The 17,660-nt window shown below is 44.5% G+C and overlaps 1 protein-coding gene across 1 annotated transcript in view; it reads right to left on the bottom strand.

Moving 5' to 3' along the window:
• LOC147885127 (uncharacterized) overlaps positions 1–17,660 on the bottom strand; it is a 100,805-nt gene that overhangs the window by 11,275 nt on the left and 71,870 nt on the right. Inside the window, exons 4-7 of the mRNA XM_087397307.1 lie at positions 14,309–14,517; positions 11,453–11,501; positions 11,271–11,360; positions 10,955–11,017 (exon numbers count right to left, since the gene is read on the bottom strand). Of these exons, the coding sequence (XP_087253433.1) occupies positions 10,955–11,017; positions 11,271–11,360; positions 11,453–11,501; positions 14,309–14,517 (411 nt within the window). The remainder of the gene's footprint in view (positions 1–10,954; positions 11,018–11,270; positions 11,361–11,452; positions 11,502–14,308; positions 14,518–17,660) is intronic.

Genomic DNA, 17,660 nt, shown 5'->3' with positions numbered 1-17,660 from the left:
CACTTGCCAGCAGGGTCTTTGTCTCACTGACTCTATATGACGTTACAACCTCATAGGCGATATGGCTGACCACAATCGTGTGATAGCCACTTGGATCCATAGGGTGCTCCAACTTGAGGGTGGGCATAATGGAATTCTCAAACCAAGGTCAAGGAAAATAGAGTAAATCACTTCATTAAACAATTGGGCATGGGCATAAAAAAGAGCCAAGAATTCCCTACAACCTATTTCAATTTAACCCCTTCATGGTCTTTCGCCCACTAGTTGCGAAGCTTCAGCATGGTATTTGTGCATTTCCCACACCAAAGGCAAAACAAGGTCTAGGAATCAGGGAGAGACTATTTGCAAACGTGCTCAGACCAACTGTCTTTAAGTCTATGATAGTTCAAAATGACTTTTGCACTAAGAACTTCACCCAAATTTCTTTAGTTCTTGGCGATGAAAGTCCTCTTTTTATGGTCAACAGCCCATTGGTAATCTATTCCAATTTGTTTGGCGGAGAGAAGCCCTTGCTCCTCTAAAGAAGCTTGTGTGTGAAAAGGCATAGATATTCATTTGAATTTTTCTTATGTTTTTATTAACTGTGCACGTACTAATTAATCACATCTGTGACTTTCTATGTGAGTTCTTGTTTCATGACTTCACACACCGGCTAGTTATCTCCATCAAACCCAATGATGGGTCTTCTTTAGCTTCCATGGTTTTCACCATGAATATACAAATTTTGCTATGGTGATGGCCCCTTTTGCAAGGGTAGCCACAGTTGATACTTTATACAACGCTCAACTAGCTTCAGTTGTTCTTGCCATTGTCTACTCTTGTCTACACTTGTGATTCAAAAACCCATCACCTAGAAGCCTCTTGCATCCCGAACCAATGCTTGGCTCAAACCACCTGGCGGCCATTTCCAATTGTTGCAATTTATCCATCATCTAGTAGCCAAAATGATCATTTCCTATAACGATTTGCCTCCAAAATCTAGATACCGAAATCTCACCTAGGTTCATCAGCAAGTCATCACTGCAACTCACGATTTACTCTAGGAAGACAACTAAACAAATAGTGTGATTGATCTCATCTAACAGTTTCCTATTAGTGCTTAGTTGTATGGAGAAGTTTTGGGTTAATAGATAGCAAGGATTAGCTACTATCACGTCCCCACTGACATCATCAGTGCTCAACGGTAGGTGTAGACCATAATATAAACAAACACTCTCACACATACAAATCCACACACCCACACACACTTGAGCATCCATTTATACAAAAGTCTTCGTATTGTGGTTCTATCAATACTCCAAACATGAAGGGCAGATCTCAACTGTGACAAATGCTACTAAAGGAGAAGGATAATCAAAAAGCAGTAGTCCACATTCAAGCTACGATTGCTCATGAAGACTATAGAACGAGCATTAAGCAAAACATGCTTAGAAAAGATAGCCAATAGGACAACAGTTAAGATAGAAATAATTTATCGCAATCAGCACGGTGCAACTGGCTACTAAGACACCCCTGCCACCTCATTAACGCTCAACAATGGGTATAGACCATAGTATAAACAAGTTTTCTCACACATAATACCACACGCCCACGCCACCCATTTATATAAAAGTCTCCGTACCGAGTTTCTATCAACACTCCAAAGGTGAAGGGAAAACTTAAACGTGATAAAGGGTAGCACTAAAGAAGAAGGCTAATCAAAAAGTAGTCCACATTGTCTTCATTTAAGCTGCAGCTGCTTCATTTTAGTTTCTCCCAAATAAGCATTTCTAAGCAGAAGATGATTAGAAAAGACAGCTTGCACCTCTTAAGATAGAAAGAATTTATCACAATATCAACCAGCCTCAATAGCAGGGACGAAAACTTTACAAGATGAAATTTGAAAGTCCACTAATACAATGGGAGCATATATCTAGATGAACGCAAGAACATGCCCAAAGTCATCCTCTGAAAACACAACAAATAAAGCAGTTTCAATCTCATGATTCACAAGGTTGAATTTACACAAAGTCTAAATTTATGTCAATATTCCGCGAGTGAAGGGTAGACTCGGTCGTGACAAAGGCTAGCACTAAAGGAGAAGGACAGTAAAAAAGAAGTATATATTATCTTCATACAAACTACAACTACTTGTGAAGACTATAATATTCAGATTCTAGAGGAATCTTAGACAACTGTCTAGCTTCTCTCTCTTGGTCAGGAGAGAGAAAGGGTGCACTATAAATCCATATATGGTAGCTATGCTACAATCCACCCATTTGGAGGATCTGTATTTTGTTCCTTAGCTCCCCATATTCAACTCTCTCTCTCTCTCTCTCTCTCTCTCTCTCTCTCTCTCACACACCCCTCCCCCCAACAAGCCCATATCCAAGCACAACACCACCAAGCTATGGAAGACAGGGTCTAGAGACTACACAAGGGGTGAAGTAGATGTGAGAGTCCTCGGCCCTGTGCACCATGTATGATGTAATACACCCCACTATCTCCACTAGGTGGAATTAGTAGTATACCACTCATCATGTTTGTAGATCTATAGTAGACAAGGACTCTATAGTGAGATGCATATGGCTACGATTAGCTTTCATTTCAGTTTTTGTTTTCCATGATAACTTAAGAAATGGACTCATTACATAGACTTGTCTCACAGGACAAATTTGGCCTTCCGTAGACATTAATTTCTCTCTCTCTCTCTCTCTCTCTCTCTCTCTCTTACACACACACACATCAGAGAACACAACAAAGGGTATGCACCGCATAAGCTAACCTCAGAGTAGAGTTAGAGAGCCCCAGAACTCACACAGTGGTATATTTCAATCTCAAACTTCTTTCCTTAATGTGTACTATGCATAGATGTGCAGAAAGTAAATAGACCATGCTCATAAAAGAGATGTAGAACCAACAATATATATTTATGTTCAATGTGGACACAATACAAAAGCTATCTTCAGTGTGCCACACTCTATCAATAGACTGCTGACTAAATATGGATACCTGAACACACAAAAGGCTGTCCTCCTACCTCCTTGGAATTTCCAAATCAGCTTGGCATGCGTGCTCTCCTAGAGCTTAAATTGGCCTCATAAGCGTGCCCCGTGCGCACACCTTCCGGCTGGTCCTCCTGGACAGCCCCTCGTAAGGCAGGGCTTGCTATAGAAGCTGTGAGAAGTGCAATGGAAACTAACAGAGAGAGAGAGAGAGAGAAAGAGAGAGAGAGAGAGAGCACGCCTCACACACACACCACATTGAGAGGGAGAGGGGAAAACAGAGAGAACTGCAAATGATCTCGGGCCAAAACCCCACAGCCTGCTGGCGAAAACCTCTACTGAAATGGACTGCCAAGGAGCTCACAAGACTGCTCCACAAGGCTCCACAATGAGAGCCCCAGTCCCCCCTAGTTGGCCAGCCTGCTAGGAAACCGACCAGCCACTGAAATGGGCTGACCCCACAGCTCTCTAGGGGCCGACCAGGCTATGTGGGCCAACCCACCTCTAGAGCTTCCCACAGCCCTATAGAAGGGGCTGGTACCGGCCCTACTGCTCCTCCAAAAGCCCGACTGCAGGGCGCCTCAAGGACCGACTGGCCTGCCCTCCACACAGCCCTATAAAAAGCTCAAAGGCAGCCCAAGGGGCCCTCTACTCCTGCCTAACCACCCCGACCAGGCCGCCACAGCCTGTAGCCCTACAGGAGGCTGCCAGCTGCCACACAGTCTGCCCTCTACCCTACTCTGTCCTCACGGGGGGCGGGCACACCCACAACGAAGCCCTCATTCATCTACCCTAGCCTCAGATTGGGCAGGCACACCCACAAGCAAGGCCCTCTCTCTCTCTAGGTGACATCAGGAGATGTTGACCTCCAACACCCCCTCTCAACTACTGGATGGAACAGAGACGCCACGGAGTTGGGGCCGCTAGAACAACATCGGGTGATACTCTATCACGGAAGACCGCCATAGGTACTATTGAATAAGCCACCCTCTTGGCGCGAACCACCTCAGCACGATCACTAGAAACCTGGAACTGTTGCTCCCAGGTACACTCCTCTGGTCTGGTACAGATACATCACTCCAACAAGGGCGAGCTGTCACGAGCTGTTGGAGAGGTTCCAGGGCTGGAACAGAGACAGATTGAATGCGGAACACCAGGGCAAGGAGTGCGACTATTTGGAGCCGGTTCTAGGCCTGAAAGAAGGCCTAGATCAGGTCAGCTTACAGGCAGGACTGCCTGGGCCATTGGCAGCCTGCCATGTGGCCAGGCAGGGCCTGTAAGAAAATAATACGTCGTCTGTGCTCAACAGATAACAGGATCTCGTACGCAAGAGAGAAAACAAGATAGTATGGAGAATCAAAAATTTGATTACTGTAGAACTGATACAATAGATGGCGCTGCCTCCCAATCATGCGCTCCTGTGAAAGAAGCTTCGATGGCATGCTGGAAACAGTAGAAGACGGAGGCTGGATGCTAAGGAATCAGGGTTGCTATAGCCAGTGGATGAAATGGGCTTCACGGGCTTGCTCTTATATAGCCACCAGTCGTAGTCGGTTAGGCTCAATTGGGTGGCCGACCCAGTCCGCCCAAAATGGTCGACTGGGGATCGGTCCTGAAACAGGCCACCGACCATACGATAGAACCGGTGCGCAAAATAGAGCAACTGACCTAGGGTCACCGTTCAACCCAGAGCCATCCGGGAACATCTGAGACTCCAAACGGGCCCCGCAACCCGAGAGTGGGCTGCCTCGAGAAATGCTCCGTCTACCCTCAGTGCGGTCAGTCAAGGGATGCCTTCCCGCACTTGCATGTAGCCTAGTTGGCGGTGTGCCAACTCTATCTGAAGTCGTCCAGCCATCAGCCCACACATGGCCCCCATCTGGTGTCCAAACCACGACCTACTGGATAGCCGAGCTACTCAAATGCCTTCTCCTCATATGGAGGGCTTACAAGTAGAGTTAGCTGGTTCCCACGTAGTTACACGAGAGTGGAGCATTGATATCTAACACCCCCTCTCAATGTCCACCTGCAAGTGAACTTACTTTTTCGGCCCAATGCCAAGTCGATGAAGATGCCTCTCCAGCAAGTCTCTTCCAAGAGCCTTCGTGAAGATGTCCGCAGCATTCTCTGTAGTCGGACAGTACACCAAGTCGACCTCTCCATCCATGATGAGCTCGCGTACAAAATGATATTGAATCTCAATGTGTTTTGTGCGAGCGTGGAACACCGGGTTCTTTGCAATCACCGTGCAACTCTGATTGTCACATGATAACTGCAAAGGCTTGTTCTGCACTGGTGCAACTCTGATTGTCACATGATAACTGCAAAGGCTTGTTCTGCACTGCACCCATGTCTCTCAAAATCCTCCTCAACCACACTGTCTCGCAAGAAGCAAAGCATCCAGATTTGTACTCGGCCTCGGTAGAAGAAAGAGCAACTGTGGGTTGCTTCTTGCTGACTCATGACACAACTCCAGATCCAAGTGAGAAACAGTACCCTGTCACTGATCTCCTGCTGTCCACGTCTCCTATCCAATCCGAGTCACAGAATCTGGTCAAGATGTTGTCCTTGGTATAGGTGATGCCATAATCAAGTGTGCCTTTGATGTATTTCAGCACCCGCATCCCTGCCCTCCAATGGTTCTCCCGGGGCTTATTGAAAAACCTACTTAGTACACCAGTCGCAAAACTGATGTCCGACCGTGTGTTACACAGGTAAATCAAGCTGCTCACAAGCCTTCTGTACTTCGCTTCGTTCACCAGTGGTGATGAATCCTCGTTTGAGAGCTTCGCGTCAATCTCCATAGGGGTACCAACTGTCTTGCACTCAGCCATGCCAAATGCCTTCAGTATCTCTCCAGCATACTTCAGCTGTGAAATGAAGATCTATTTCGACTCCATCCAAACTTCAATCCCCAAACAAAAATGTATCAGTCCGAGGTCTGTCATTTCAAACTCTCTTCCTAGCAAATGCTTCGTCTGCGAGATCTTCTCTTCATGGTTTCCTGTTATGACAAGGTCGTCCACATAAAGGACCACGATCATACACCTGCCTCCTTCTCTGAAGATATACAAATTTGCATCAGATGGGCTCCTGAACCCGTTTTGTAGAAAGTAGGCATCAATTCGCTGGTACCACGCTCGTGAAACCTGTTTCAGCCCGTAAAGTGCCTTCTTCAATTTGCAGACTTTACCTTCTGAACCGGGGATCTCAAAACCTGGTGGTTGTTTCACGTATACCTCCTCCTTGAGATCTCCATTCAAAAAGGCAGATTTCACATCCATCTGAAACACGGGCCAACTTCCCTGGGCAGCTAAAGTCAAAACACTGCGAATTGTGGTTAGTCGAGCTGTGGGAACAAAAGTATCTTGATAATCAAAACCATGTACCTATGTAAATCCTTTTGCCACGAGCCGAGCCTTGTACTTATCCAACGTGCCGTCGGACTTGTACTTGGTCTTGTACACCCACTTGATTCCGATAACCTTGCGTTTTGGTGGTCGATCCACAAGGTCCCAAGTGTTGTTCTTCATTATCATCGCCTTGTGCCTCTTCAAGACACTTGGGTTCATCAGCACGGATCACTTCTGTCATCAAAGCATAGTTGACCAAGTGTTCCTGCGTCCTTCTTTGCTCCTCTAATCTCTTGGACCGGTGGTGTTCGGATGGTTCCTCCTCAATGGCTGGAGGTTCTCTGCCGTCCAAAAGCTGCTTTACCCACTTCGGGAATGGCCGTTGCCCTTGTGGTTCTGCAGGCTCTGCTTCATCTTCTTTATCTTGAATCCTCCCCAGCACCATTGGGGGAGTTCAGTCTGCTGTTGGTGGCGGTACTAGATGGATATCCTAGTCCTGGTTGTCTGGGAAGGAAGCATCCTCCTCCAATTGATGCGGCTATTCTGAGAAGACCACATCGCGACTTACAATTACCTTCTTGATAACAGGGTTATAGAGACGGTAACCCTTCGTCTCTTCACTGTAGCCCAAGGAAATATACTTCCGGCTCTTCGGTTCCCATTTGGTCCTGGTAGCATCAGGGACATGCACAAAACAGTCAGATCCAAAAACTCTGAAATATACAGCTGAAGGTTTCTTACCAGAAAAGGCTTGCAATGGAGTCATCCCGTTCACAGCCTTCGTGTAGCTACAATTGAGGATGTAAACTGCAGTGTTACATGCTTCAGCCCAAAAAGTCTTTGACAAATCTTTCCCTTTCATCATACTCCGGCTCATTTCGCAGATGACGCGCATCTTGCGTTCTGCTACTCCATTTTGCTGTGATGTATGTGGCGGGGGTTTCTGCCTCTTGATTCCGTGACTTTTGCAGTAACTTTCGATTTCAGTCGATGTGAACTCTCTACCTCTGTCTGATCTCAACTTCTTCACCTTCCTTCCCAATTCTTTCTCGACCATTACATGCCATTCCTTGAACCTACTGAAAGCCTCGTCTTTCGTCTTCAGGAAGTATATCCATATCCTTCTACTGTAGTCATCGATTAACGTCATGAAGTAGTAGGAACCACCCAAAGCTTCCGTCTCCATCTTTCCACAGAGGTCCGTGTGAACGAGCTCTAGAGGAGCCTTTGTCCTGCTCGCCTCTTTAGGAAAGGGCTGCCGATGCTCCTTGCCCATCATGCAAGCTTCACATACATCGGGTAGATCTAAAATTTCTTGTAGGTCTGCAATCATTCTAGTTTTATGCATCTCCTTCAAAGAACTAAGGTTTAGATGACCAAACCTCTCATGCCACAGCTTAGTGTTCTTCACATCCGCTCGAGCACTGAAAGCTGAGAGTTCGTAAATGTTATTGCGCCGTGTACCTTTACCAACGACCTTTTCTTGAAGATCCAGGATCTGTGCACCATTCTTATCGAATTGAACTTTGAGGTCCCGATCCGTGATCGCAGAAACGGACAACAAGTTCCTCTTGATATCTGGCACATAAAGCACATCGGACAACTGTTTTACAACTCCATCTGACTTGAGAGCAATCGTACCTTTTCCTTTTGCTGGACATTTTGCATCATTGTCGACTGCTACCAAGATGTCATTCCCTACCGATTGTAGAGAGCTATACCAATCCTTCCGACTGGTCATGTGGCGCGATGCACCACTGTCAATGATCCAAGGTTCATCCGCAGGTACATGAACTGCCTCCGTGCAAATCTCCTCAATTGCGACGACAGCTCTACTGGTACTGCCTGCGCGCTGTTGCTGAACTCTTTCTTTACTCCGTTCTTCTCATCTGCAATCTTCTTTCGACACTCATTCTGCTTGTGCCCTGCCTTGTTGCAATAGAAGCACTTGATCTTCTTTCTCTTTTTATCATCAGAAGAAGATGGATTACCAGAGTCCTTACCCTTTACCTTTCTTTGATCCGGTCCAGAAAGCCGAATCTTCTCCAGTCCTCGTCTTTTGACGCATCTCCTCCTCCAGAAGCATCGCGCTGAAATCCTCAAAGTTGAGGGACGGATTTCTGTTCTGCGTATTCAGCGCCGTAACAAGACCGTCGTACTTTGGTGAGAGAATCCGTATGCACCTTCGTGCTAGATTCTCACTCGTGATGGTGATGCCAATCGCAGTCATCTGATCACGCAGATTCTTCACCCTGGTGATGAACTTCTCTGTCGCTTCAGACTCAGACAACTTCTCGTTCGCGAGTTAAGTCTCTAAATTTTGAATCCGCGTCTGATTCGTGGTCTCTAAATTTCTGTTCTGCGTATTCAGCGCCGTAACAAGACCGTCGTGCTTTGGTGAGAGAATCCGTATGCACCTTCGTGCTAGATTCTCGCTCGTGATGGTGATGCCAATCGCAGTCATCTGATCACGCAGATTCTTTACCCTGGTGATGAACTTCTCTGTCGCTTCAGACTCAGACAACTTCTCGTTCGCGAGTTAAGTCTCTAAATTTTGAATCCGCGTCTGATTCGTGGTCTCGTACTGATGTTTCAAGACCGTCCATGCCTCCTCCGCTGTGGTGACATGTTGAATTAACGCCATGACGGAATCACTAACACTGCAGACAATAGAACACAGCGCATCTACATTTCTTCTTGTCCACGCGAGAATCTCATCCACAGTTGGTACTATCTGTTGTCTTACATTGGCTGGATCCGGTCTCGCAACCGGCCTCACGTCCATCCCAATAGCAATGTCCCAAAACTCGTATGCGCTTATGATGGTCTTCATCTTAAACTTCCAGAGTGGATAGTTAGAGCCGTCCAACTTTCCGCTTTCGCCGAACAGTGGGATTCGCAGTCTTGCGGACTGGGCCATCTCTCACAATCTGCTCGCAAACAGAAACACACTACCAAATCTTCTTGCTAGAGTCCAGACTCTGATACCATGTAAGAAAATAATACGACGTCTGTGCTCAACAGATAACAGGATCTCGTACGCAAGAGAAAACAAGATAGTATGGAGAATCAAAAATTTGATTACTGTAGATCTGATACAATGGATGGCGCTGCCTCCCAACCGTACGCTCCTGTGAAAGAAGCTTCGATGACATGCTAAAAACAATAGAAGACGGAGGCTGGATGCTAAGGAATCAGGGTTGCTGTAGCCAATGATGAAATGGGCTTCACGGGCTTGCTCTTATATAGCCACCAGTCGTAGTCGGTTAGGCTCAATTGGGTGGCCAACCCAGTCCGCCCAAAACGGTCGACTGGGGGTCAGTCCCGAAATAGGCCACCGACCATATGATAGAACCGGTGCGCAAAATGGAGCAACTAACCTATGGTCAACGTTCGGCCCAGAGCCATCCCGGGTCATCTTAGGCTCCAAATGGGCCCCGCACCCCAAGAGTGGGCTGCCCCAGGAAATGCTCCGTCTACCCTCAGTGCGATCAGTCAAGGGATGCCTTCCTGCACTTGCATGTAGCCTAGTTGGCGGTGTGCCAACTCTATCTGAAGCCGTCCAGCCATCAGACCCCCATCTAATGTCCAAACCAGGACCTACCGGATAACCGAGCTACTCAAAATGCCTTCTCCTCATATGGGGGGCTTACAAGTAGAGTTAGCTGGTTCCCGCGTAGTTACACGAGAGTGGAGCATTGATATCTAACAGGGCCAGCCATCCCTCAGGAGTCAGAAGAAGTGCCCCCACCAGTCGGTTTTCACAAATTGGGTTCTACGTGAATTCCATCAGTCTTCCGCTGCTAGGATACCCTCTGTTTGATTCATTTCTAACAAAAACCATGACCATTTTTTTCACTATGATTATCAGAAGTTTGACGTCCTGGAGTACATTCAAGAGAGACTGCAGGCGTTTTGGAATGAATGAAACCAAGGCCTCATCATCACCATAAAGCAGATCGCTACAAGTGTAAAACCCACCCTCCATGCAGTGCGCTCCAGGCCTCACTGCTGTCAATCTACAGCCTGAAATTCGTGCAGTAGAGGAGGCATCCCTTCTTCCCCTCAATGTTGCTGGAAATTAGTCCAGAAGCCAACACAGAATAACCACCACCTCCAAAGCTTGTGATCCAACCTACCACACACACACACACACACACACACACACACAGATGAAGATGATGATGACGATTCCTCAAATCCTACACAAGCTAAGCACCCTTAGAAGATCCATTCGACATGAGGAATTGACGCACAGTTTCTGTCCATTGAACTCGCTAACCATTCCACCCCATAAGGGATGACATAAGGTTATCCACTCAATGTTTCTATATACTATTCCCATGAGAGAGAGAGAGAGGAGAGAGAGAGAGAGAGAGAGACACACACACACACACACACACAGAGACTTCTTTAGATAATTGAGCTGAACTTTGAGAATTATGGTAATCTATTGAGTAAAGATACTCATCATTAAAACAAACCCAAATATACTCATCCTCGTTATGCTAATCTTGAAGTCCATTTATATACAGGGCAAGTAAGCACACTGACACAATCCAACCCAAAAAGCAGGTAAATTCATAAATTGATGTTCACTTTCTGTTGATAACGTACTTGCAAGGCTGCATTTCGTTGAGCCCTCGACATGTTGCCACCGTGGGTCAGCGCATTGTGCCTCTGCATGAGTATGAAACAAAAACACACCCAACCACCCCCCAAAGGGAAAAAGGAACCCCACAGAATGATAAAAGGAATTAAATACTGAAAGCATAACATAGTATTTCCTCCTGCAATTATAAACTCAACCAGCAAAAATTGAAGTTACTGAACCAACAGGGAACTACACAAGTTCTAAAATTGTTAAACAGTTTGCATGATGCACTCGTAAGTACTCAAGTAATTTCCATTTGATTTTCACAAGGTACATTACCTTCAGTTCAGCATCAGAAACGAAAACCACAAACTTTTTGGCCAGACAGTCAGGATGTTCACAAAGAGAGTGTTCATATCGAAAGTGTGCCTGTAACCATATAACAGGATTAAGCAACTATATAATTTACGCGAAGGAGCAACACATTAAGAACATCACACACAGTCCAAATCTCACTCTACCTCTAAATCATCATAGTTGCGGTAGTAATCATACCGCCCTGGGCGCAATCTGAATTGAAGATGCAAAGGCTCATAAGGATCTCTTTCATTTTGCAAAGAATTGCACAGTATTCCTACTCTTATCACAAATAGCATAAACAAAAACCTTCAAAAGATATTCACAGATCTAAATTACAAACAAGGTGTGGAACAACTAGGGAGGAAGAGACCCAGGGATGAGCTATGCACACATGCTATTTGAAACTAAGGGTGCTGCTGGCCTTACAATGAAATAACTCTGATCACATCACCTTTGAAGTTTGAAATAAGATTTCATGTTTGATTGGAAGTTGACTTCACCTGTGGACTACTTTCTTCCTCTGCCTATGATTGTGGCTTGAAAACCTCAAGGAGTTCAAGCAAAGCCAAGTTCAAGGGCTCTCACAATGATTTATTTGTCCAAATAGCATCCAGATAATTCTTTATTGGTTTCCAATATATACACAATATTGCGATTCTCGCAATTCCAAGTGCATCACCTTTAAAATAAGATATATGGCTGGCCGAAACTTGATTTCTATCTTTCCACAGAGTCAAGTCCCCAATAACAAACCCAGATCTAACCCCACCTCTATGAGTGGATCCCAAATAGTCAAAAATGATTGCCAAAGCTAGTAGGAAACTGAGCCCCGAGACGTTGCTGTAGAAAATGTAAAAAGTCAGGAGTCTCAAGGTGTGTGCGCATTCGTGCATGCATTAATGTGTGTGTGTGTGCGCGCGTTCACCCAAAAAAAAAAAGGTGTGTGCGCGCACGCATGCGTGCGTGCGTGTGTTTATCTTTGTACTTATTGGTGGGTTTTCACCTAATTTTGAGGTTTCCCACGGAGAAATATAAGATTTCACTATTTAAAAAAAAGTGTGTGTGCATGTGTGTCCAGCCTTCTTGTCATATAATGGGATCTTCTGATGCTTGTAACTGGCTCCCCCTTTTTTATAGACTGCTCTTTGTGATATAGTGACAAATCCCAAAAAAAGTGTGTGGATGGATATTCGTGCATGCATGAATATTTGGCATTGGATACACGTGCGCACACAAATATATACTAAAATATTTAAACATGCACATAAATAAAGATATATATACATGTACATGTACATAAACATACACATACCATTTCAGTTTCCATTATTAGATCCTCAGGGGTGCTATAGGCAGCCCAAGTTTTCCTTAGGGTTTTTTATGTCATCTGATTTGGTCTCACACACTTCATTGCCACGATTTATCCAGGAACATGCCCAAGATTTGAGCATCTAGAAATCCTACGTTGATATTGTATATGATACAACCAGCCTCACCCACATCCTTCACCCTACTCCATACTATCTACCATACTCTTATCTTAAAGACAACATTAGATAATTACAGAATAGCAAAGACGAGGAAAACAAGTGTCTACAAACCAGATCAAAACATGCAGCCCTGACCCTATCTATTGATCCTTGTGTAAAAGCCTTGGAAACACCAATACCATCATCCCAATTCACAAAGCATATGATATTTTATGGATGCAAAAAACTATCGGGCAAACATGGTGAGCCACTTGATGAACAAGCATATGGATCAACATGAGGACGCACATCAGTCAGTGTACAAAGTGGTCCATATGAGAGCCAGATGTCATGCAAGTTTTAGGCGAGATCACACCACTTTGGATCCTATATTCACACTTGGGCTCTTAACAATAAGGCACTAGTATCAATGAGGCAAGATGCCAAAGTCAAATACTTCATTCCTACTTTGTGGACTTCTAGAAGGCCTTTAAATCAATGTTGTGTGCTCCTCTCATCTCACAACACCAAGACCTAGGCATTGAGCTTGTAGAAGCATTTGGTGGCACTATATGCGTAACCTAGACGTGAAAGTCAACCTTGGTAAAAACAACGCCATAATGTCCAATACTAACAAGAGTTGAAAATCCCTCATGAGTTGCTCACCTAGCAAGAGAGCAAGTGGATATTGTATGATAACACGACTACTTAGATTGCATATTTTCAAGGCCCAATTTCACTATGAAACCAAGTCCTCAAGCCAAGCTGACCACAGAACATGCTTCCCTGGCAAGGTTGATGTAGACGAAATCTCTCATTATCACTCAGTAGTTTTGACCGATGCATGCAATTCTAGGTAGTGGACTTACAAGAGGAGTGGAATGAATTTGAGATGCTATGCTACAGATCCTGATTCTCTCACACCTCTTTCAAAATAATCCATGCACCACACACAATATGATACTCGTAAAGTTTGCAATGCAATACCTACACGCGCACACCTCCTTCCAAGTTGTCATGCCCTCATGTCTCTTTCGAAGTAAGCCATGCAATCCAAACAATATCATACTCATAGAGTTTGCAATGAGGCACCTACACACATGGACAACTCCTTCCACCCATCTTGAGGAATACTTCTGGTGCTCATTTGGAGCTCAATATGTACAGCTCTTAGGCTCTTACAAAGAGCATTTGCATTCAAAGCATATGGAACCCCCATACACAAGTATATGAAGCCCCATATAAAGGGCCCTTGCAAAGAAACATATTCCAAAGCATTAAATGGCAGTTTGAGCCTCCAATAACATATATATTCGCAGCCTGGAAAAGCAGGGGATTAACATCTTACTGTTCCACACTCTATGCGACAGCTTCTAATTGCACTCTAAAACTGCAAACAATGGTAACTAATATCAATAGCAAGTGTCAAAGTAAAGCCAACCCCCCCCCCCTTTAAATTTAAAAAAAAAACTATGACACAACTTGGAAGCTTAAAAATCCAAAACAATGAAAATTCTAGATGCCTCAAATTTAAGCTTTAAATATTACCGCTGGCAGATATGACAAGTGTAATGGTCCCTTGTCATATGTTGATAAAGCTCATTGTCACCATAAAACCTTTTTTGGCAAAAGTCACAAAGAGGATGCCCAGTAAATCCTCCTCTTTCTTCATCATTGCCATCAACCTCTGAGTCTCCTTTCGATGCATGTCGCTCTAATTGCATCCTGTTGTAAAGTCTTTGCTCAGAAATAAAGACCTGCATTTTATCATCAAAATATAAGTCACCTATATCCAACATTTCATTATTAAAATCAAAATGTAGCCCACCACAAACTACCTTATAGAGCCATGACTATTGTTTTTAATAAAGTGGTTAAAAGAAAGGCCTCAAATGATTAAAGAGATGAGGGATTGGTGGCACAAGTGACATTCCGTCTCTTGATGAAGTGTTCCTATGTTTTGACATCTAAAAAATACGCTTTAAGTCTCTCTATGATCCGGGGTATCTTACAAATCCCTCCTCTTTTGATTGCCCGCGAGTGTTCACGCTGCTTCTGTCTCAAGCTCATGGTATCCAACTCTTATTTATGAATGTAAGATACCTTTAAAAGATCAATCTATCCCTTGTTTAGGTATCCTATTTTCATATATATCAGCATGGGATTTTTTCCGTTCCTATAAGATGTTATTTTCTCCTCGGGATTTTTCCAAAGATTATGCAGAAGTTCAAAATTGCAGTACTTTGCTTACTATGCTTTATTGCCAACAAGTCTTGGAAACTGCTTTAGGAATTTCCTTAAGAAGAGCTTGCTCCCAGACTCGCCAATGGCATATCTTTTTGATATAGTATACAATTGCAATGACGAGAAAGGCCTGCTCTTCTTTGAGTGGATGCAACCATTTATGGCATTTTCTTGCTTGTGGATAATTTCAGTGGACAATTAAGGAATTGCAGGGTACTTTCGACGTGTACCAGAGGTCACATGCAACAGCTTTGAAAGGAAGAGTCCTCATCGATGCCTCCCGAAGGAGGATTGCACACTTTGATGATGTGTATTGCAACGCTTGACCTGGATCGTCCAATGGTCTAGGTGTAGATCCATCGACATACTCCTATATGTCCTGAAGTATAAAATGGTCTCCATTCGGTATTTCCATGTGCTATCATTGAAGTTGTGTAGCTTAGCACATGCCTCCAGATTGAGGTTGCTAGTCGTAGACATGGTGCAAGAAATGTACTCAAAGTGTCATGAAAATTATTGTTCAAATCAACTACAAAACACTGACTGTAGCAAGTGAAATCTGAACTATCGTGCCATCACCTTGAATGTATATATACCTTTGTAAGACCAGAATATATCCCCAATAATCTATACTGAAAATAAAAGAGAAAACGAAAGAGAAGAAAAAAGAGGTAACAAATTTTTTTGAAAAACAAAAGGGAAGACATGCTTAGCAAGCAAAGCAACACTTATGTCGTCAACAGTGCCCAAGCATAAGCAGCTATACTGGGTTTCTAAAACCTTGAATATGTATTTGAAAGAAAACAGGAAACGGGAAGCCTACTAGACTGCAGTGCCCTCCACATATAGGTAGTAATGAACCCCAAAATATAGCAAACCAACAAAGGAGGTGAGAGGGAGAAGCTTCCGGTGGCTTCTCGCAGAAGCCAGAGCTTCAGCCCCATCCTATGTCGCACACTAAGACAATGTGCCCAATCAGAATGCACCAAACACATGGACAAGATTCAATACTTGCATCCGATTGATTGTCTTAGAGTGAGATCGTGAGTGAATGTCTGTGTGACAAGTGGCAAAAACAGATAGACCAATAGAATGGTAGCATGTGGCAACCATCCCCTTCATCCATGATGGATGTATGTGGGGGCTTGCCACATCATGTGGCCCCAAAAAACCCATGTTCATGACGTAACGTCATGGATATCCTAACCTTGTGACATGACCACGATCGCTCCTGGGAATCCGGACCTGCACACGAGCACAAACAACCGATCATAGAACCACAAAGAGAGGTGCAGGCATGCTCACCACCCAACCGTGATGCTCAAGGGTCTAGGACCCATTGAATCCGAGCATCCCCTCAAGCCACAGGCTGGACTGCAGGCACGAACATCTACATCCAACCAGTCCACAACCTCCTGGCGTCCCATACCACTAGAAGGCACCCATAGGGCCTCAGAACTACACTGGGAATCAAGGCTACACTAGAAAGCAGGTGCGCGTCCATAACACAATCCAAGATCCAAACCAACAAGGAAGAGCTAGACCTGCTCTGACTTGCGTGAATGAAAACTGAACCCCTGGGCCCCTCATATAGGCTCTAGCCTAGTGCCGCTAAAAATAGCTGGAACTCTAACTCTTATGTTGCACAATCTGAGAATCACCTGCCTAGCCACTAGCCTCCCCAGGCTATCAAAGCTAGTTCTGTGCACCTAAGCACACATCAAATACGATCCGTGCACATGACATACTCCCCTTCCTCTAAGAACTCACAAGTCTAAAAACTCTCTCCGAAGGTTAGTCAATGTCTCCCATGTAGATTCCTCCTCGACACAATCCTTCCACTTAATCTTGTATTCTGTGATCGTCCTATTTCTAACCAAACGTTTCCAAAATCCAAGAATACTCTCGGGCTCGTGCGGTATAAAGGTTAAATCTTCAACCTCTATAAGTTCATGAGGAGTAACTATCTGATCCTCAGCACCCAGCACTTCTTTCAGTCTACTGACACGAAAGACTAGATAAATCCTTACACCAAGAGGCAAATCCAGTTCATATGCAACTTGGCCAATTCTTCGGATAACCTCAAATGGACCACAATATCTGGGGAATAACTTCCTAACCTATACAATACCGAGACTCTTGGATTCCTTGGGAAAACGCAAGTATACCATCATTCAAATACACAACTCTCTAGGCGAATGATGTCTATTTAGCATAAAATCTATCCCTATCTTAGGCACTTCTAATAGACTCCTTGGCAAACTGCAACATCCCTTGCATGTCTTGCAAGAATGTTTTCACAGCATCATTCTTGATTCCCTTGAATCAGACCATTACTAGAGATTTAGGCTGAAATCCCTACATAAGCATAAAAGGACTAAAACCAGTACTAGAATGCTTTACACTGTTATAAGCAAATTCAACCATGGGTAAAGTAGTCTTCCCATGATGGCTACTTCTTGGAAACATATGCCCGAAGTTGGTTCACAACTTCCGTCTAGCCATAAGAGTGGGCATGTTCAAAGGAACTCAAACTAAGAGTCGTATCCAACTTGTCTCAAAGACAAGTGTCTAGAATTCACTCGTAACGTCCCTTTCACTGACTACGTCAGCCAGCAACCCATACAGACGATTGGTGAGCCAACGGAGTCGCTGT

The sequence above is a fragment of the Dipteris shenzhenensis genome, chromosome 26 (genome assembly GCF_047967505.1).
Source record: "Dipteris shenzhenensis isolate YYH24624 ecotype China chromosome 26, Dip_SZ_1.0, whole genome shotgun sequence".
Taxonomy (NCBI): Eukaryota; Viridiplantae; Streptophyta; class Polypodiopsida; order Gleicheniales; family Dipteridaceae; genus Dipteris; species Dipteris shenzhenensis.
The sequence above is the reverse complement of the archived record's forward strand: the minus strand, read 5'-3'. Positions and strand labels throughout refer to the sequence as shown.